Raw genomic sequence first — 22,007 nt, 5'->3', positions numbered from 1 at the left:
GAAATCAAAGTGCACGTTGTGAGTGGTGCTGGCCATTGCTGTTGATGCAGGAGCTGCCCAGAATGTGGGAAAGCTGATGGGAGTTAGATGGAAGATTAGATCTGCTGTGCTGGCTGCACTGAGTCACTTGGGAAGAGCGTCAAGCACAAGGCGTTTTCCAGTCACGCTGGTGGCTTTGTGCACTCCAAGTCACAATGGTACGGCCTGGGGAGAGCAAACACCTGCAGGGGTTTAGGCTAAGGACTTGCTGCTCACCTAGTGGTTCCAGGATTCCTCTGCTTTTCCTGTCTCTTGAGGTCCCCCCATCAGTGACATATCTGAGCACTAATGGCTTTAGCCTCCTGGTGCCCCGGGAGATAGGGAAACACAGTCCAGGTGTCCCTGAACCTCTGACTGCCGGAAGCTGGGACTGGATGATAGAATGGATCTCCCAACAATCGCTCTGTTGTTTTCATTCCCTCTGAAGCATCTGGCATAGGCCACTGCTGGAAGACAGGATACCACTGGTCTGACCCAGAATGGCCATTCTTATGTTCTTATTATGTCCATTGTATGGATGGAGAATGGAGGCACCGGGGGCAGGATTCATCCCTGGACTAGCATCTGTGCCTGCCCTTTTCAGAGGCGTCTGGGGACCCTAGCCCTGGCTCTGGTAGCACTGAGGTCCCTGTAGCCCTTTGCAGGGCTGCTCCTGCTACCTCCTTCCAGGCCACCCACTCCCTTCTTCTGTTCTGCCCAAGCTCCCCCTGAACCCAGGGCTGCGGCGCTGTGGGGGCTATGTCTGAGCAAGGGTGGGATCTCAGGTCTGTCTTCCAGCCCTTGGCACCAGCCTCGATGCACAAAGAGGGTGAATCAGGCCTGCAGAGATTCACTGACTTGCATCCAGTCAAGCAGGAACCCTGTGGCAGAGCAGGGAACTGACCCACTCCACTGGCTTACAAGACCAGCCTGCCTTTCTCGCCTGTCTAAAACTGTTGTTTATCTCAATCAGCAGTGACTGGCCCTGGTACTGACACATGCTTCATTTGCACAAACACTCGCTCAGATTTCTAGCCCCTCTCACCCAGGCGGGCTCGCTGGGATTCTGCCTCAGCCCCCCACAAACAAACAAACCCCAGCCTCATGAAAGGTTTTCTCAAAATGCACCTCAGACAAACACAGCCTCTTGCGATTTGTCCTGGGAGCAGATTTATTCCTCACACAATAATGGGTCCATGTTGAACAAAACCAAAAGCTTGCAAGCAAAATGCCAGGCCGTAATAACCGAATCCCTGGACGGCTGGCTCACTAGGCCTGCCGCTCTGTGGTACTTGCCCTTGGAGACTGACATGCCCTTACCAGCTTACTCCTTTTTTCAGAACCAGGCTCGTTTTGACCAAAGGAATGTGAGTGAGCTACAAACCCGCTGGATTGGTGCTGAGAAGCCGGGTTCGTAGCTCACTGGGAAGCTAGGACCGATGGGCTTTTAGAAACAGGCAACATTGTGAATTCATCTGTTCTGTGTCCCATAGTTTTTCTGAGTGTGGTATCTCTTCCTGAACACAACCCACTGTCACCTCAGGTAGGGCCCCCTTAAACGCCAGCCAGGACTTCGTAGGGATGGAACGGGCGGCTGGTGGGAGAGTGGTAGCCAACACCGAACACACCAGTGCGAATTTTGGCCAGGGATTGTCAACCTCCTCCACTTCCCCAGGAACTGCCACAGAGCTTTTTAATGCACAGCCACTCATCACCTGTCCTGAGGTTCCTCGGGGTGATAAACACCCAGGGTGTCTTGAGAATTCAGCTCCTTTCTCGACAGTGAGGCTGAATTGGCCTTGGTGGGAGCTCACTCTGTGATTCTAGGGGAGCAGGTAGCCTATACCTGAGGCTTACACCCGTGACTTACCCCCTGTTGACGCTTCTGACATCTGGCAAGTTGCTTTTTCAAACTAAGTATTTTTTATTAGTTTCATAACTTGGGAGCAGACCATGCACGTGCCCGGTCAGAACAGACGCATCTTTGCCACCAGCCCTGTATTAATAACAGTAATTATTGCAGGGCTGCAGGATTTGACAGCAGTGCCTCTGCTGGACATACCTCATCTGGAACAAGCGTCCCTCCCAGCTCCCCAGCTGCATCTCTGCCTGCCTGCTGACTCGCTGCATTATACCTCACTTCAGCCCAATACCAGAGAGCCAGTGGAGCCCTGGTGCCATTGTCTGATTCTTTCTTAAGTGAGCAGGACCCAGTTTCTAAACACGGCTGCCTGGCCTGCCCCTGGAAGCACAAAGCCCCAGATGTGTGTGGCGAATGCCTGTGAAAGCACACGTGTGTGTGAGAGCTGAAGTGTCCCTAGTGTTTTAGCACAGACCAGACTTGGCATTAGTGATTCTAAAGAGGATTGTTTCTTGAGGTTGCTGGACACAGCCAGACCCTGTGGTTCTCTCTGGCTCCCAGCCTTTGCTGCCACGTGTCACCGCACAGGGTCTCCCCTGGCCTGGACTCCGCACTCGTGGACGGGATGGCTGAGTGCACTACGGAGGCAGTTGATGTGTATGGAATTTAAACACCCACCTTTGCAGAGGAGGCTGAGTCCCACACGACAAACCGCAGTGCTGCAACTACGTCGCTGCCTTGTAGATGCGGAGCACAGCGATGAAAGGGGGGTTTCCATTCGACCTAGCGGCATCTCTAGTGGGGGGTAGGTCGACCTACCTACATCACACGGAGCGGGACATTTGTCACAGCCCTGAGCAATGTACGTTGGCCGATCTATGTTTTAGGTGAAGACCAAGCCTAGGACTCTTAAAGGGGAACTGTGATGAGAGTTGAGGGAAACCCAGATTTGGGGGCTGACTCCACATTCCCCGGGCTGGCCAGCCAGCCAGCATTGGACTCAGGGTCCTGTCACCTTTTCACCGTTTTTCTCCCTGCCTCTGGCTGGTTTGCTGGCACCGTCCCAGGGCCGGACGCTTGCACAGGCTGTCAAGAGACTTTTGCAGTCAGGGAGGTCATGGACCGGTGCATTCTGGGATATTGTTAGTGAATCAGGAAGGGAGAGGAGAGCAGGAGCAGGGCAGGGAGACGTTTAGACCCCCAGTTCCCAACCAGCCTCCTCTGCCACTCGAGCTCTGGGCTCCCTCCGCAGCTCTGCCAATGCAGCATCTCCCAGCTATTCCAGCCCTGGGCGGCCAGGCCTTTCTTGAGTACAGGCTACCCATCCTAATGAAGGCAGTGATTGCTTTATGATGGTGATAACCATTCACCCGAGTACCCCAAACTCATTCCATTGATGCCCTACAGCCTAAGTACAACCTGCTACCTATGAATGGTCTAAGGCCCTCAGATACGACGGAGTAGAGGGCAGTATAAAAACCTGAATAGAATAGACACATGTGCCCTCTCATTGGGACGCTCTCCTGTCCCAGTTAGACACATTGTCTTTTTAAAGCCATCACAGCCTGGCCTGAGGCAGAATCTGAGAGCAGCCAGGACATACTGTGACATTCATCCAGGTGCATCATCAAACAACTGCCTGAGCATGCCCCGGCCAAGTCTGGGACTGACTCACCGGCAAGAGACTGGGCTGTGGTGCAGCTGGGCTTCGCATGCCCACAGCCACCACGTGCTCTGATCACCCAGCACATTAATTTCCTGAGTCATAATTACTCCTTGTATTATTTACAGCAAGGCATGTCGAACTTCCATCATCCCTACAGCAATGTTGGTTCGAGCTCATTTCATCCAGATAGACCTGCTCTGCCTGGTCAGGCTGAGAGACGTTTCTTGCCATCTCTCCTGGGAAAGCCAACCCCCAGGATAGGTGCCGCACAGCGAGCCGCTCACCCACCACTGCAGCCTGGGGGAGCCCAGGCAGACACGACCCCGTTAGCACTGAGGATGGTCTGGGGAGAAGCTCCTTGAGAAGCACACAGTGAGCTGAATCAGACTGCCTCTGCCTCAACGCTGCCATGGCAACTTGACCCTTCCTCCTCTGCACCCAGGCCAGCCCTGCCGAAGGGCACCGGTCTGGGCAGAGCGCCCCACCCTGTTCTAAACTCGTGAAGGCTCCCAGCATGCCTGGGACAAAGGCCAGTCACCAGAGCCTTGTATTATGGGGAGGCAGTGTGACCTAGTGGGTTGAACACTGGCTTGGTACTCAGGAAACCTGAGTTTTATTCCGCTCACTGCCACTGGCCTGCTAGGTGAGCTTGGGCAAGTCACGGCCTGGCTCTGTGCCTCAGTTTCCCCATCTGCAAAACAGGGATAGTGATTCTGACAACCTTTGTAAAGAGCTTTGAGATCTGCTGGGGCAAAGCACTATAGACGAGCGAGGGATTATTATTTTACAGGTGGGGAAGCGATCACAGAGATGCCTGAGATCGCATATGAAGTCTGTGGCGCACAGCTGGCAATAGAAACTGGTGTCTGGAGGCCGAGTCCTGTGCCTTAACCACAAGCCCAGGCTTTTAAACACCAGCTGAGTACTTCGTTAGCAAACACGATTGATCAGAGCAGCCTGCGAACAATGCCATGCCGAGAAAATCCATGGAGTTTACAAGGCATCCACCACATGATATGAATTAGCATTAAACCATCTCCCGACTATGTCCTGAAACACTTGGTGACACAGCGAGGGCTCTGCAGGGGTCCTTCCATCAGTTCTGATTAGAGACAAGAGCCAATTTCTGTTCTCAGCGACACTGCTGGGAAAGCAAAGCAGCTCCACTGCAATGCACAGAGTTCCTCCGGATTTCCGCCGCTGTCTCTGAGGGCAGAAGCTGGGCCAGAAACTTTACAAAATAAAAATCAACCCCAGAAGCACTGGCTTGAGTAGGTTTAACCTTTCAACTGCTGGTGTTTTCCAGACTGTTCCTATGTACTTCCAGTCCCAGGCATGCACAGCGCCGTCACATACACCTGCTTCTACCTTCTATATGTGATTGTGCACTGCTGTTTCCAAAGGGCACTGTGGATCCGTGAGGCTCCTGAAATGTGCCATGTCCATCAGCACCAAGCCATGCCCAGGAGTGTAGGAATGCCATGCTGAATCAGACTTGCGTCCCTCCCAACAGTGAGCAGCTGTGGGGTGATTTGCCCCGGGAGAGTTTCTTCCTGACCCTTAAGAGCTAGTGAATGAAGCAGGAGATCCCTCCCTAAAACCGGCTCGTTCCTAACGCCGGACATTCGTGTTCTGTCCAGTGTACCCCGCAATGAGCTGATATCATCGGCCATGGTCCTCCTTTACCAGGTGCCAACCCTGGGTCACAGGCCCCTCTCGTCAGATGTTCGGCTGCATGTGTGTTCTCCCAGCTCTGCGCAAACAGCTGGCACAGCAGATCTCGAGCGAACCGCCCAATGACCATAAGATCCGCTAAGATGCGAAGGCACCTGGCCAGGTTTATTGTCAGCAAAGCACGGTCCTAGCTACCCGGATCAATGTCTACAGTTTCAGTAGCACGTGGATGCCCGTGACAATGGACGCAGCTCAGTCAGTGGCGGGACTTTCCACTGTGCCCTCGGCTGGACAAAGACTCTCCGTCTGAGATCCATCTTTATACACCATACAAACAAGTGACGTATCACCCTTGACGTATCAGGGTGCCACCTTCTGACCTATTAGGGCACCACCCATTGCCTTGTACCTCTAGGTTTGATCAAAACATCTCTATTCATCATGCTGTCATCCTGACTTTCTCCTTAAGCTGGGTCAGCATGTTCCTGTTATCCCTGGGAATGTGTTTATCGGGGTGTTCCAATACCGCCCTTCTGGAATGTGCTTGTGCGAGTGGTTTGTGCCTAGCGCCTCTTAGGAATATGTGTTTTTACAGTATCAGCCCTATGCTTGCCAAATTCTATGAGCAGGGCCCGTCTCTTGCTTACAACTTAACTTTGCTTTGTATCGGCAAGGTTTTGACTCATTTAGCTCAGGCCTCAGGCCAAGGGCTTATGTCTCAGGCTCTCTTCCCACTACAGCCCCTACAGTAGATCCTGCCCTCAGTTCCCAGGCAGGATTCCCATGGGTGTAGATGAACACTACACTCACAGAGCTATTGCAGGCTATGGGCCGCAGCACCACAGGCCATCCTGCGAGCTGAAGAACTATCATGACCCTTAGTTCACAGAGGGGGAAACTGAGGCAAGAGAAGGGCTGTGACTTGCCCAATGAGTCAAGGATGTAGCCAGGTCTGAAACTCAGGAGTCTTGACTCCCCATCCCCTACTGTAACCACTGAACTATGCTCTCTCCCAGGTACAGCAGCACTAGAGAGCACTGGGAACAGATCTAGAGCTGTGCGTAAAATGATACATGCTGTAAATGTGCGACATACGTATACAGCCAAGAATAAACTAAAGCGCGCTGGGGCCTTCTCAGTTCAGTCTGGATGACTCCGGATTTGCGTTAACGATGTTCGGGTGGGTGGTGAGGACTGTAATGGAGAGGAAAGTTATGCTGTAATAAAATTGTTAGTTCCCATTTATAATCTGGTTAGCAGACAGTGCAGTGTAATCAGAATCTCCATAAATCTGAGCGCCTGGTGAAGGGAGCAGTTTAATTCTGCTTTTGGTCTCTGGGAAGGGCCTTTACTGAGACAGATTGCTCAGGGCAGAGTGCTGGAGGGTTCTTCTTTCACTGCACGCCAGCCGATGTCCTCGCCCGTCCTCGCTGCGCCCGGAGTGACAAAGCATCAAAGCAGGAGAGCAGGCGCGGGGTGTTTCAGGTGGCACCTTCAAAGCATGAGCTCAAAGCACAGAGCTGCTAGGACGCAGTGATCAGCACACAAACACCTTTTGCCTCTGGGTTGGTCTCTGAACTACCACTTAGTGACATCTGGCCTGGGTGCTCTTAGCTACTGGGCTAGTGCAGGCTGTTAGTCCAGCCCTACCTGGATCAATAGCGGGAACTGGACTTGTGACCTTTAGAGCTAAAGACAGAAACTCTTCTTGCTGGAGCTACAGGATAGCGCTGTTACCCGGAAGCAGCAACAGGCTCGTAAGCCACTTATATGTCCCAGCCATTAGAGGATCCACAAAGACCTGTACATCCCACGTGGCATTGTGCAAGGAAATCACAGACTGACAGAAAGGGGGGGGCTGGAAGGGACCTCGAGAACTCACGTAGTCCAGCCCCCTGCGCTGAGACAGGGCCAAGTAAACCCAGACCCTCCCTGACACGGGTTTGTCCAGCCTAGTCTTAAAAATCTCCCATGACGGGGATTCCACGACCTCCCTTGGCAGCCTGTTCCAGAGCTTCCCTCTCCTTACGGCTAAACGCTTTCCCTCCGACCTAACCTAAATCTCCCTGGCTGCAGATTAAAGCCCATTACCTCATGCGCTACCTGAACAATTGATCCCCATCCTCTTTATAGCAGCCCTTAACCTATTTGAAGACTTATCAGGTTCCCCTTCAGTCTTCTTTTCTCCACACTAAACATGCCCGTTTTTTTTAACCCTTCCTCACAGGTTGGATTTTCTAAATCGTATCAGTTTTGTTGCTGTCCTCTGGACTCTCTCCAGTTTGTCCACGTCTTTCCTAATGCACATCACCCCGGCTGGCAGCTGGGGAAAGGCCGGTCACAGAGGAGGCGGTGCTGCTGTCCAGAGGAGCTGAGGCAGTGGGTGTGGCTTTTGCCAGGGGTAGGCTGTTCTGCTGGGCCTCTGCAGCACCCCAAACCCCTGCACATCCAGTCCAATATCCCTCTTCGTGCTGTGCAGGTCAGGCCAGCAGTCCAAGCTCTCTGGCATCCTACAGTCAGACCCTGATGCTTCAAAGGGAGCTGACACCCCCTTGGCTCTATTCCCCAGGCCCCATAAATGCACCTTGCCTGTTCTACAGTGCTGCACCTGGAGGGCTGGTGGGGAATCTTTCCTGACTCCCCCAGGAGCTACGCTGATGCCCTGAAGCGTGAGGTTTGAGAAATGCTGGAGGCAGCATGTGCATTCTGGAGCAGGTTCTGTTCCTAGAGGGAATGCTGTCCCCACTCATCCACTTACGAGCCTTCGGTGAGCTTGCTGAAGGTCAGATTTCACCTCCTTGCTGGCTCGCTAAGCGCAGTGTGGAATACCCCAGACAGAGCCAGCTGGACGGGGCGAGCGGGTCAGTACACGGCTATAGGGTCTTGCAAAACATACAGCCTGGAGAGAGGCTGGGGGCTTGTGGCCCTGCAATTTGAAGTGCTCTACCCTGATCACCTCAAAACCCTGCAGCAGCTGCTACAGTCTGGCTCTCTGACGTGCTTCCAACAGCACAGAGGGAAGTGCGGGGGAAGCGGGGGCTGGGTTGTGAAGCGCCTGTCTTTTTAGTGAGAACATCTCAGCTCCCTCCAGATGCAACACATAAAAATTACGAGCCTCACTTAATTCACTTTCCACCAAGCAGGTCTGGTAAATGGGGTCCCCATGGATTATTAAGGCAAAATGAATCTGGGGAGATCCTGCAGGCAAACAGAGGCTACCTTAATAGCCTGTGAAATTAAAGCTTCTTATGTAGTTAGCAATTAGCCGTACTTGGATTAAAAGCAGGAGTGTGGGAGCACTTCCACATGGAGCATTAGAGAAGTACAGAAGCTGCATTTGCCCTGTTGCCACTTTCTGTCTTTCTTTCTCCCGTTCCATCCACAGGCCGTTCCCTGTGGTGGCTCATGCCAGGGCACTCTCCTGACCTGATGGGAAATGAGCCACCGTGCCTACCCCAGGCAGTTCCTAGCGAGCCCACAGGCTGTCGAGCACAATCCCTGCTCTCTGGTGGTCCTGCCCCTCCCGGGTCTGCAGCACCTGCCCCGCTGCACATGTTCCTGAGCTCCAGCAGGCAGCGGAGTGTGAGCCAGGAGCACAGGGTCTCCTCGGGGTGCTGCACAAGCACTGAACCTGCTTCCCCACTGGGCATTCAGACTCTGCTACACACGGGCGCATGCCAGCTAAGCTGCGCCCCCACACCAATGGGCACAGAGCTCATGCGGGCCTGACGTTCAAAGAGCACCACACACTGAACTCATTGACATGTTCGACCCGTAAGGATCCCCTGCTCTACAAGCTGAGCCCCTGCCCGAGGGAGGACGGGGGAGCGCTGTGCTAGTGGAGGGGAGGGGTTGGTGCCACTGAGCAGGGGGCGAGATATTGCCTCCAACGCAGTGCGGTGCCCCCCATGCTGGGCACAGTCTGGCCTGGCTGCGCTAGCCTGAATGCGGCCTGTGCAGGGAACGCTAGCACGGAAGGCAGCGCTGCAAGCCCAGCACAGAGCCTGGTACGTATTCCCCTTGCTAGCCCGAGCTGCACACCTCACTGCTCTTGGGTATATCTACATGGCAATAATAGTCCCACAGAACAGCTGCGGCTGGCCTGGGTTGGCTGACTGGGGCTCACAGGGTTCGGGCTGCAGGGCCGTATAACTGCAATGTGGGTATTCAAGCTCAGGCTGGAGCCAGGCTCTGCAGGGGGGTTGGGTCTCAGAGCCCAGGCGGCAGCTTGAGCCTGAGCGTTTACACTGCAATGTTTAGCCCCACAGCTCGAGCCTTGTCAATTGACCTGGGCTCTGAGACTCGGGCCGCAGATCTTTAATTGCCTACCCAGTGTGACCCACACCAAGCAAGCTCAAATAGGCGAGGCCCCGCACAGCTTTTGCTGTACAGATGTACCCTGAGACATGGACACACACTGTGACTGAGAGACAGGCTGACATACACTGAGACTCACACACACACACGCAATGACACAGATACACCACACAGAGACACATACACACACACAATGACATAGATACACCACATACACACAGTGACAAAGATAACACACACAGTGATTCAGATACACCCCACAAACACACACACACACAATGACACAGATACACTACACAGAGACACACACACACACACGACACAGCTACACTACGCAGAGACATACACACACACAATGACATAGATACACCACACACACACAGTGACAAAGATAACACACACAGTGATTCAGATACACCCCCCCCACACACACACAGTGACACAGATACACCACACAGAGACACATACACACACACAAAATGACATAGATACACCACACACACACAGTGACAAAGATAACACACACAGTGATTCAGATACACCCCCCACACACACAGTGACACAGATACACCGCACAGAGACACACACAATGACACAGATACACTACACACACACACACAGTGACACAGATACACCACACACACACAGTGACAAAGATAACACACACAGTGATTCAGATACACCCCACACACACAGAGTGACACAGATACACCACACAGACACACACACACAGTGACAAAGATAGCACACAGAGTGATTCAGATATACCCCACAAATGTACACACACGCACAGAGTGACACAGAAATGCACACACAACAATACAAATATAACAGAGAGAGAGAGTGATTCAGATATACCCCACAAACACACACACTGATGCAGATACACCACACAGAGACACACACACAGTGACAAAGATAACACACAGAGTGATTCAGATACACACACACATACAGATACATCACACAGAAACGCACACACAGTAATACAGATATCACACACACACACACAGTGAGTCAGATACACCCCACAGAAACACACACACACAACCCTTTATACTGACATTCCTGATTGGTTAGTTCACGCGTTAATATGATATGAGAACGACTGGAGGAAAGAATTCAGTGGTGTGCATTTGGTGCACGTCTGTGTGTGCAGGACTGAGGGTGTGTGAGTGTGAGTCTGACAGTGTATCTGTGTGTCTGGTGTGTGCGCAGTGTCCTGTGTGAGGGGCATAGAGCTGATTTATATTAATGTGCATCTGGGTCTATGGCGCAGGGGGATTGTGTTTGTCTCTGTGTGTGTGATTACATGTAATGGGTGTGTTGTGTGTATTGGGTCAATGCTTCTGGGGGGAGGGTGCCTATATGTGTGTGTGTTGTGTGCCAGCATGACTCCCTGTGATGTGCATCTGCATGTGTGTTGTGTGTATGTAGCTAAGAGGAAGTTGTACATGTGTCTCTGGATGTCTGTGTGCATCTGTTTCTGTGTGACTCCCTGCGATGGCCTTTGGGTGTATTGTGGATATGTGGGATGAGGGTGCATGTGTGTCTCAGGGTGTGTGTGTGTGTGTCTTTGTCTCCATGTGTCATGTAGCAGAAGTCTTTGTCTCCAGCTCACACACACATACAGAGACACACACATCCATTGCCCTGTTGCTGCAGGCAGTATTGGGGTAGCTGCTGTGATTTATGGTGGAGTTGTGCTGTAAGAAGTCACAAAACAACATTTCGTGGTCAGACCCAGAGGCACTTACAGAGCGAGAGTGAGACAGTGAGCTGACCCTTCCATCCATTTATCAAAGTGCATGCAGTTCCTGTTTCCAGACGGGTGAAACAGTAATAAAAAACGGAGCAAAGAAAGTTGTTCAGCAGCCAGAGCATTTTAAATAAGGTGAAGAAAAAAAAAAGGCAAACCTGCTGGCTGTCTCAAGCTCCACTTTGATGAACTTCTCTCTCCACTAGGAAGCTGCTTCCCCAACGCTGCACATCACCTTTCGTAGGAGAATTGTTTCTACTTAGGCCTGGTCTACACTCCAGAGTTAGGGCGACATAAGTCGCCTTGTGTCGACCTATTCACACACGTGTCTATGTTCAGATTTGTCTCTGGCTGATGTAAATGCCCCATTTCAGCAGCACAGTAAAACCACCCCTGAATGGCATGGTCGACTACTGAGGTTGGCACAGTACGAGTGTAGACACTGCATGACTGTGTCAATCCTAACAGACCTCCAGCAGCTTCCCGCAATCATAGAATCAGAGGACTGGAAGGGACCTCGAGAGGTCATCTTGTCCAGTCTCCTGTGCTCAAGGCAGGACTAAGTATTATCTAGACCATCCCTGCAAAGTGATTGCTCTGGTCACAGTTTTAAACTCCTTCTGCCCAGGGGTCCCAGAGACAAGAAGCCACTCCCCCCACTTAAAACACCCCATGTATTTTTGAAATGCCTTTTTCCTGATTCCCATCTTAGCACACGCACTTAGCAGCTCTCTCTTGTTGTGTGCAACTGTCCAACCGAGCACGCTGGTTATACGGTCCAGACACACTGGAGCAGACAGGAAATGTTGGCTCTCCTGGGCCTGTGGGAAGAGGCTGAGCAGACCCAGCTATGAACCAGCCATAGAAACATGGACTTCTATGAGCAGATTGCTCGGGGGATGCAGGAGAAGGGGTATGACAGGGCCCAGCAGCAGTGCCACATGAAAGCGAAGGAGCTGTGGCAGGCCTACCCCAAAGTCGAGAAGGCCGACAATTGATCTGGTCCTGAGCCACAGACCTGGTGCTTTTACAATGAACCGCATGCCGTACTTGGCAGAGACCCCACCAGACCACTGCAGATACCGCGGAGGAGCCCAAGACAGAGACCCCTGCAGTGAACAGTGAGGAGCAAGGATGGGGAGATGTGGTGGGGATCTCCAGCCATGCTGCAAGCCAGGACCTGTTTGAGACTCTGCCACAGTCCAGCCAGTCTGAGCAGGCAAATGCAGACGAGCCTGCTGAAGGGGAGGGGGGTCTCAGGTAAATGTGTGAATGTATTTTCCTTTGCAATCTTTAAATGTAAAGATGGCAGCCACCCGGACCAGTATTTTACCCATATGAGAAGGGCTGGACATACAGCAAACAGAGAGAGAGTTAGCATCTGCTTTTCATTCCCTCTTGGGAAAGGCGGATATAGGAGGCAGGCAAAGCAGTTGGTTTATGTATGACCCTTTTATCCTCCTAAGAGATCTCGATGGAGCTCCCCTAGAGACACTTTGCAGTCCCCTCCCGAAGGTTTCTAGGGATGGCTGCCCTGTTTCTTCCTCTGCGGTAGGACACTTTCCCGCACCACTCTGAGATGAGTTTGGCTGGCTTCATTGCCATAAACAGGCTAGTGGGATATGGGCCCAAGTGGCTTTGGAACACCAGCAGCAGCTGTGGTCTCTGTGCCTTTGTGACCCTCAGGAATGAGACATCAGCTACAATCCCCACCATCTGTAGAAAACTGTGCCAGCGATCGGTGCCGTTGGCCTATGCTCATCCAATGAAATAGGGACCGAAATTTCATAGCTTCATGTAATAGAAAATCCTTTCCCTCTTCCCCCATCGTCCCGAGCAGGCTGTACTCATAGCTGGGGCTGGACTGTGGGGCTGTGCCAAGATCCTCTGAAGCTGAAGCATCAATAAGCTTTTCTTGTTCAAAGTGTTTATGGGAATAAGGGAAGGGAGTTTTGAAACTTATCTTTCCATTACCCTTGTGACTGTATATTCAGAGGTACATCTGTTGATTTTAATCAGCAGCGGCTGGTAGTGCCCGCTCCATGCCCTCAGAACGCTTGACTCTGAGAGAAGAAAGAAGAGGATTCATGACAACATGTTCTGTGAGATCCTGCAAGCCAGTGCTACATCTCACCATGAGGTTGGAGGGCCAATGTGACCAACAGCCTGGAAAAAAGCAGAAAGGACAGGAGAAAGGTCCAGGACTCCCAGCTGGAAAAGGAGAAGGAGATGCACCAGGACATAATGGGTCTTCTCAGGCAGCAAACCCAAGTGCTGCAGACCCTGGTTGACCTACAGATCCAAAAATCCTGGACTCCCCACGCTTTGCAGTCCTTGGAGAACTCCATGGTCACACACTGCTCCCTCCACTCCCCAACGATGGCATGGTAGGGCACAACCTTACTCCTACCACTCAGTGCTGGGAGACAGCAAGGAAAACCACAGCTTCACATACAGTGACCGGCAAGAACCACAGCTGTGTAGCCACAACAGCCTACATTTGTCACTCAGATGGACATAAATGTTTACTGCCTTTCTAGTTTTAAATGTTCACCCCATTAAGCTTGTTAAAAATTTGTATAACATTGCCTCTGGGTTTTTTGTGCACATTGATTTTCCACGCTGTTTTCCGCCACTCAATGATGTTCTATTTTTGGAGAATCAAATTATCTTTATTATTTCATAACAAATATTGCCAGATACATAGTGATTGTCAAAGCAAATGGCACTTATAAATCCACACCAAGCACCACAGAATTCATAGTTTTGGGAAAACACCCAGTCATATTTATAGCAAACCCTACACAATTCTTAGCAGTACCCAAAGCTCCCAGAGAAACTCCAGCAGAGAATGGTCCTGTAGCTGACCATTAACATACTGTTTCCTCACCTGAATAGCTCCATGTTGAGCTCTTCTAATGACCCTGGTGTCTAGCTGTTCAAAGTCAGAGACATCTGCTCCACCTCAACCTTGCTGGTAGTTTTTCCCCATTTGCCTCATAGATATTATTCAGGACACAACAGGCATGGGATGTTTTTCTCATGGAGATCCAAAAAAGTGAGTGAACACTGCCAGCGTCCCGTCAATCTACCAAGAGCACATTCAACTGCAATTCTGCATCTGCTAAGCCAGTAGTTGAATATTCCCTTGGTGCTGTCAAGGTGGCCAGTGTATGGATCCAGAATCACGACTGGCATATCAGTATCACCAGTGATAATCTGTTGGTCAGGAAAGAATGGCCCTTCTTCTAGCTTTCTGAACAGTCTTTTGTTCTTAAAGATGTGAGTGTCATGCACCTTTCCTCACCAGCCACACTGATGCGATGGGGCAGGGGGTTGGAGTGCAGGGGGGCTGAGGGCTCCATCTGAGGGTGCAGGATCTGGGATGGGGCAGGGAATGAAGTGTTTGGACTGCAGTAGGGGGCTATGGATGGGGGGGCTCAGGACTATAGCAGGGGGTTGGGGCTCGGGGTTGGGGTGCGGGCTTACCTCGAGCAGCTCCTGGTCAGTGGCACAGCGGGGCTAAGGCACACTTCCTGTCGTGTCCTGTCCACGCTGCACCCCGGAAGGAGCCAGTAGGTCCAGCTCCTAGGTGGAGGCACAGCAGGCAGTACAAATGATTAAGGAACATTGAATAGCTTCCTTCCAACATCTTTTGGATTTTGGGTGGGCCACCCAGATACAGCACACTGTGTCCGCAGGAGGACATCCTCCAGTTAGGGCAGATTTCAACCAGTTGCTCTAGCTCTGTATCGGCTGGTGAAGGAAATGATAAAAGAGATGTTGGAAGCTCATGTAATAAAAGAGTGTCATCGTCCATGGGCTGTGCCCATTGTGCTAGTTCAGACAAAAGAGGGGAAACTGTGCTTTTGTGAAAGCAGCAAAGAGTCCTGTGGCACCTTATAGACTAACAGACGTATTGGAGCATGAGCCTTTGTGGGTGAATACCCACTTAGTTAGATGCATGTGCTTTTGTGTAGATTACACTGTACTGAAAATTGAATCAGGTCACCCATAAGGACACCTATATCTAGAACGGAAGATTCCTTAGTGGCATGAAAGTCAACAAGTTTCTTCTTTACTATCAGTTTAGCAAGTGGATACTGGCCAATTCCAGTGGCACCAGAAGATCAAGAAAAAAACCACCTTTGTGACATCCATGGGACTTCATGAATTTACAAGAAGGACTCTGTCACGTTCCAGGGACTTTGCAGAGATGGGTGGAGCATTGTCAAGACTCTGAGAACTTTGATACCATTTTATTGTGTCTCCATGACATCACTGTGTATTCAAAATCCTTTGAGGGACGTTTGCAACACTTGGATGTGGTGTTTGATAGATTCACACAGGATGGATTAAAAGTAAAACCTTCAAAACATCATTTCCTAAAAGAAAATGTGAACGATTTGGGACACACAGTGTCTGTGGCAGAGGTTGCTCCTGATACAGAGGAACTGAGAATAACAGAGGAGTGGCCAATACCTGCCACGGTACAAGACATCTGGTAGTTCTTAACGATTTGTTGATGAATATTGTTGATTTATTAAGGACTTAGCTAAAGTTGCTCTACCATTACCTGGATTGTTAAGAAACATTGGAGATAAGAACATTTCTAAAGCTGCCCAGGTAAAATGGAGAGCAGAGTGCCAAGCAACATTTGGAGAATTGAAATCTCTCCATCCTTAGCCCCATGCTGGCATATCCAGTTTATAAACTACCATCTAGACTAGTGTATATAGATGCCAGCAACAAAGGATAGGAAGCCCCCCTTGCTCAGGAGCAAGATGGCAGGGAGTGAGCGACTGCTGACGCAATCTGGAGCTTAAAGGGATCTCAAAGAAATGATGAGAAATGCAGTTCACTCAGATTGGAATTCTCGGAATTAGCCTGGGCAGTAGTGGGAAAGTTTCCGCATTATTTTACAGCAAGCTCATTTGAAGTGTTTACAGATTACAACCCATTGACATATTTACAAACTGGCAAATTAGGGGCATTGGAACAACCGTGGGCTTCTTGTCTGGTCAATTATAACTTCACCATCAAATAGTGACTGCCCAGTATTAATGTGAATGCTGATGTATTGTCTAGGCTGCCACCAAAGGTGATTATAAATGAAGACTCAGATGAAAAGGAGGATTTGGAAATGCCTCTGTTTCTGAATGTTCCTATCAAGAGGTACGGGTTTATTGCTAATCCTGTGGTTGGGAATGAAGAGATAGGACTTGACGTACGGCAAGATCTACAGAAGGAGATTCAGTTATGGAGTCTGGTAACACAAGAATTAAGAAAGCATCTAAGAAAAGATCGAGTGCTGATGGTTGATTGCTGGGAAAAGTTACCAGCTAAGGTAGTGAAACTGCAGAGACTACAAAAATATCTCCAAGAGAATGGGAGATTGGTAGGGAAGATTATAGATTCTAACTCTAAGAAGGAGACGATACAGATTGTCTTGCCCAGACAGAGTGTAAGGACGGTATTAGAAGCTTATCACAATGCGTTTGGACATTTTGGAGATAAAGAGACAGAACCGAACTTGAGAAAGAGGTTCTATTGGATTAGGAGGAAGGAGGACATTGTACAGTGGTGTCAGAAATATGAAATATGTAACTTGAAAAACAAAGCTGGTAGTTTTGATAGAACCTCCTTGCATGCTACTGATAGCAATGGTGATGTTAGATCATTTAAAATCGGAATTATCTGTGTGCTTGTCATGATTGATCATCACACAACATTTGTGGTGGCAATTCCTGTGGAGGATTTGTCAGTGGAGACTACGGCTCAGGTCTTCTGGACACATTCTGTAAAGCTGTGTGGTACCCAGTGAACATGCTGACAGATCAGGGACCGGCTTTTGAGTCGCAGTTGTTTAAAGACCTTTGTATACTTTATTGCAGTCATAAGAAGAGATGTTATGTGCCAATGCAAGGCTTCGAATCCCTTTTCACCCACCCAGCTCCAAATTCCCTGGTTGTGACAGCAGCAAATGATTGAGTGAAACAGGGCGGATATAAATCTGTGCTAAGGAAAAAGAGTCCAAAAAGCTAGATCTGATGCGGAGAAAGGTCTGCTTGACTTCCTCCTTGCCGATGCGCATTGAAAACCAGCAGGGTCTGTTATCAAAATACGATTTTGTGAACTGGGACACTATGTACAAAGTTGTGGACAAGTTACCAGAATCCTCCAGGAAGGGGTTCAAGTCCTTCATTATGAAATGTTATTTAGTGCCCAAGATATCCGGCCTGGCTATGGTGGATTCTTCATCCAGGCTCGTGGCCTCGGCTGTAACGATGTGAAGAATGTCATGGTTACAAAACTCTGGTGTATTGCCTGACACCCAGCAAGCATAGAGGACTTGTTGTTTGATGGTCACCTCTTACTCTCAGAGAAAACTGATGAGCCATGACACTCTTTCAAAGGTTCCCGAGTCACTTATGCTCATCGAGAATTGATATCCAGGCTGCAAAGAAATGGCATTCTGGGAAACAACAGCAACAACAGCAGCAACGTCATCTTCAGCAATATTTCTGTCAGCCATCCTACACTGCGAGGCAGGCACACATCATGGAGGAGGAAGCCTTCTGAACCTACTTTTAGTCAAATGTGGCTAGGCAGTCTGTTGTCATTGTCATATCTATGCCCCAGCTATTTGTGGGCAGGTGGTCTCATTTGTCCAAGCAAATCCAGCCTATATTACTGTGGATTCAGGACCTTTTGGAGTAGGTGCTGCATTTGAAATCGTCAGGCCTCAGTCCAAGATCCCTGAAGTTTCACTTGGAGGCGCTCTTGGCTTTCCATCCTCCCATGCAAGGAATTCTCAAACCCTATAGTGGTGAGCATGTTTTAAAGGTATTAGCTGCCTTTTTCCACCAGCTGTATGTAGTGTTGATGTAGCGGTGTTGGTCCCGGGATATTAGAAAGACAAGGTGGGTGAAGAAATATCTTTTGTTGGACTAACTTCTGTTGGAGAGAGAGAGAAGCTTTTGAGTTTACACAGAGTGACCTGAAGAAGAACTGTGCGTAAATTTGAAAGCTCGTCTCTCTCCCCAACAGAAGTCGGTCCAATAAAAGACAAGACCTCACTCTTTTTCCACTGATGAAAGAAACGGTCCCATTGCGGGACCTTAACACGGTCCTGGCAGTGCTGATGGGTCCATTGTCCCAGCTGATAGCAACTTGTTCACGGGCGTGCCTCTCTCAGGAGATGGCCTTCCTTGTGGCTATAACGTCCACAGGAAGAGTTAGTGAGTTGCAGGCCTTAAGGGCAGATCCTCCACACATTCAATTCTTCAAGAACAAGGTGGTTTTAAGATCACACCCGAAATTTTAGTCCAAAATCATATCTTAGTTTCACAGTAGTCAGGTTATTTACTTACCTCTATTTTTTTTCCCAAATCACATTCAAGTGCAGAGGAGAAGTGTCTACATAGCTTAGATGTCAGGCAGAGCTTGGCATTTTATTTAGAAAGGACTAAGCTGTTTCATTCATCACCTCACCTTTTTATCTCCTGTGCCAGTGGTTCTCAACCAGAGGTATGTGGACCCCTGGGGGTATGCAGAGGCCTTCCAGGGAGTCCATCAACTCAGCTAGAGAGTTGCCTGGTTTTACAACAGTCTACATAAAAAGTCAGTACAAACTAAAACTTCCTTCAGACCATGGCTTTATACTGCTCTATGTACGATACACTGCAAGGTAAGTATAATATTTATATTGAAATTGATTTATTTTATAATTATCTGGTAAAAATGAGAAAGTCCGCAATTTTTCAGCAACAGTGTGCTGTGATGTTTTGTAGTTTTATGTCTGATTTTGTTAGCAAGTAGCTTTTAGGAGAGATGATACTCGAGGGTAGGCTAGACAAATCAGGCCACTAAAAGGTGTGTAGTCATCTGTAAAAGTTGAGAGCCACTGTCCTACTCTGCAGATGAAGGGACAACCAGTCTCCACACAGAGTATTTCCAGTGGGTAACTGCTGCATTACCTCGGCTCATGAAGTAGCTCAAATGCTGCCCACCTCTGCAGTCATTGCAAGTTCATTCAGTGAGCGCTAAGGTGACATTGGCTGCATTTATTAGCGATATCTGCAGGGCCTCTCTGCGTACTTTTGCTAGACATGATCCTGTCGACACGGCCTCGAGATCGGATGCAAACTCTGGAAGGCAGTTATGCACTCACTCCACAGATCGACTCCGAGCCCACCCCTGCTGGAACTGCCGATGAGTCCCCCGAGTGGAACACCCATCTGTGACCACTCGAAGGAGAAAAGGCAGTTATGGGTCTGTATCGTAATGGGAGTTCTTCGAGATGTGAGTGCAGACATGTTCCCTGACCCACCTTGCGCCCCTCTGCGTTAAGAGTCTCCAGCTGGGGATTTCGGTGTGAAGGAACGGAGGGAGGTCAGGCAGCACCCTGCTTATGCAGCCCTGGGATGGACTGCGGGGTGGGGAGTGAGTACTGCTAGGCAAGTCTCCAGCTTTGGTGCCCCGGGCATGGGGTATGGCTGCACCCACAGCTCAAAGAATGGTTACAATACAGTGAAGTAACCATCTTTCACCATCAGGTGGGGGAAACAGGGTTGGAAAGTGACTTCTCTGAGCTCCCAGAAAGGCTCCGTTTCCTGGTTCTGAGTCGGGAGCTTTTTGGTCTTGTCTACATTGCAGAAGGTTTGGTGTCTAGTAATACCAACACGGGGCTAGGCTGGCAAACCCTCCCCATGGGGATGCGGCTTATACAGTCACCAGAGTGTGGTTGCCCCAGAGCTCATACCACACAAAAGAAGCTCCACCAGCACAAGGCCAGTTGCTGACACAACAGCATCTGTATGGGGTTTTTTGGCGGCATGGGCGCAGCTCTGGCCAGTGTGATTTTGTCACACTCCTCACTGACAGAGCTACGCCAGCCCAGCTGTTCAGTGTAGACGAGCAGGCCCCAATCTGCTGCGGGGAGCTGCCTCTCCCCTGCAAAGCTTTGGCTCTCGAGCTGCACTGGCTGGTTAACAGAGGGGTCGACTCAGCAGTAGGCAGCCACCAGGAAGGGAGGGAGATTGTAGCCTCCCCTGTGCTGTGATCAGGGGATGGGGAACCCTGTTTGTCCCAGTGGCTGCAAGGATGAGCAGCATGGAGAGGCAGTGGCCAGTCACAAACTCCAGCTCTCCCCACCCCCTACCGTGCACCCGAGGAAAAGGGCTGGAAATGGATTGTGGATGAAAACTGAGAGTCTCTTATATTGCGAGGGCATCAGCGCCCCGGGGACGGAGGACGCCTTGTGGTGAGAGTAGTGAGCTGGGTTCAGTGACCATCTCTGTCAAGGTCTCCTGTGTGACCTATTGGTCCCTGAATCTCTCCGCCTCAATTCCCCCTTTGTAGAGTGTGGATGATCCTCGTCCCTCCCCTCTGGCCTTTGCCTGCTGGTTCTGTTCAGTCCGGGAGTGTTCTGGGGCAGGGACTGTCTCTTATGCTGTGTCTGTGCAGCACCCAAAACCATGGGGCCCCAACACCTGTCAGGGCCTTCAGGTATAAATAACTGAGGTGGGGCATCTCACGGCGAGTGAGGATGAGGAGGGCAAAGCCACATGCCCACTGAGCCCTTAAGCTGCTCTGATTAGGAACACTGTCTCCTTCTGTCTGGCAAGCACAGAGCCCACCTTGGGCCCTACGTAGATAACGAATCGCTTTGTCTCGAGCACTAGGTGGGTCAGCGCCAATCCCAGACCCCTTCCTAACTCTGTGCCTTTGGTTTGTTCCCTTAGATCTGGGTAACTCTCTTACGCCCTGGAATCCGCCCCCCTCCTGGATCTTTGTGGGAATGCGAGGTGGCTGGATGCCCCGAACAATTGCGAACTGTCCCGAAAGCAACAACTAAACACGCCAAAGGCGAGGACGGCACAGAGCCAACACCTGGCTTCATCTTGGTTTCCTTTTATTTTCCTTCTGGGCAGTTGCACAGTTTTCAAGGACATGCTGCAACACCAGAGAAAAACACACTCACACACATGCACACACACACACGTGCACACACACACACACACATACACACACACACACTCTTCTGCTCAGACTGAGGGACCAACAGAGGTGCAATGGCTCCACCTGCTGCCTAATGTTCAAACCTCACCAGTAGCTGTAACTCCAATGAGAGCAAGGACCACGGTGGAAAACCTGTATTTTCATGGAGGATGGGGAGAAGATTCCGTCTAAGGAACAGCTTTATTCAGCAACTCCTGCCGTCCATCCTAAAGTTATGTCAGCTGTTCTGTTCTGAACCCCTGGTGCCATGGCTTGGGAATGCAGATGGTGGATTGAGTAGCTAGCAATGCATCAGGTATCTGTGTTTAAGGCAGGGTGAAACTGACCAGAGGAGGGTAGGTAGAATCTCAATTGACTATTTTCTTCTTTAATTTTATCCACATCTTTATCTGAATTAGTGTGTCCCTTTTCAGCGTAGATAAGTGCCAATCCGAAAGGACATTTCATGAGGCGTGGGGGCAAAATATTCTGCACTTAATGAATTCAGCAGTAGTGGGAGGAATATATTCTGTCAGCTGTCTGGCAGTGAGAGCTGGCTGCTTCTTGCCTCTGGTAAACGGCCACAGTGCCCCACTGACCCCTGAGGCACAGCCAGAAGCTGCAGTGTTGCCAACTCTTCTGGATTTATCACAAGGCTCACAACATCTGGTTAGTTTCTTAAAGCTCCAGCTTCTGGAATCAAGAGACTG

The 22,007-nt window shown here is 50.2% G+C and overlaps 1 protein-coding gene across 1 annotated transcript in view; it reads left to right on the top strand.

Moving 5' to 3' along the window:
• Nucleotides 1–21,304, top strand: part of NKAIN1 (sodium/potassium transporting ATPase interacting 1) — a 207,473-nt gene extending 186,169 nt beyond the window's left edge. Inside the window, exon 7 of the mRNA XM_032802232.2 lies at nucleotides 21,042–21,304. Coding sequence (XP_032658123.1) covers nucleotides 21,042–21,051 — 10 coding nt within the window. The 3' untranslated portion in view covers nucleotides 21,052–21,304. The remainder of the gene's footprint in view (nucleotides 1–21,041) is intronic.
• The last annotated feature ends 703 nt before the right edge of the window (nucleotides 21,305–22,007 follow it).

This window comes from Chelonoidis abingdonii, chromosome 25 (assembly GCF_003597395.2).
Source record: "Chelonoidis abingdonii isolate Lonesome George chromosome 25, CheloAbing_2.0, whole genome shotgun sequence".
Classification (NCBI taxonomy): domain Eukaryota; kingdom Metazoa; phylum Chordata; order Testudines; family Testudinidae; genus Chelonoidis; species Chelonoidis abingdonii.
This window is presented reverse-complemented; position numbering and strand designations above follow the sequence as displayed.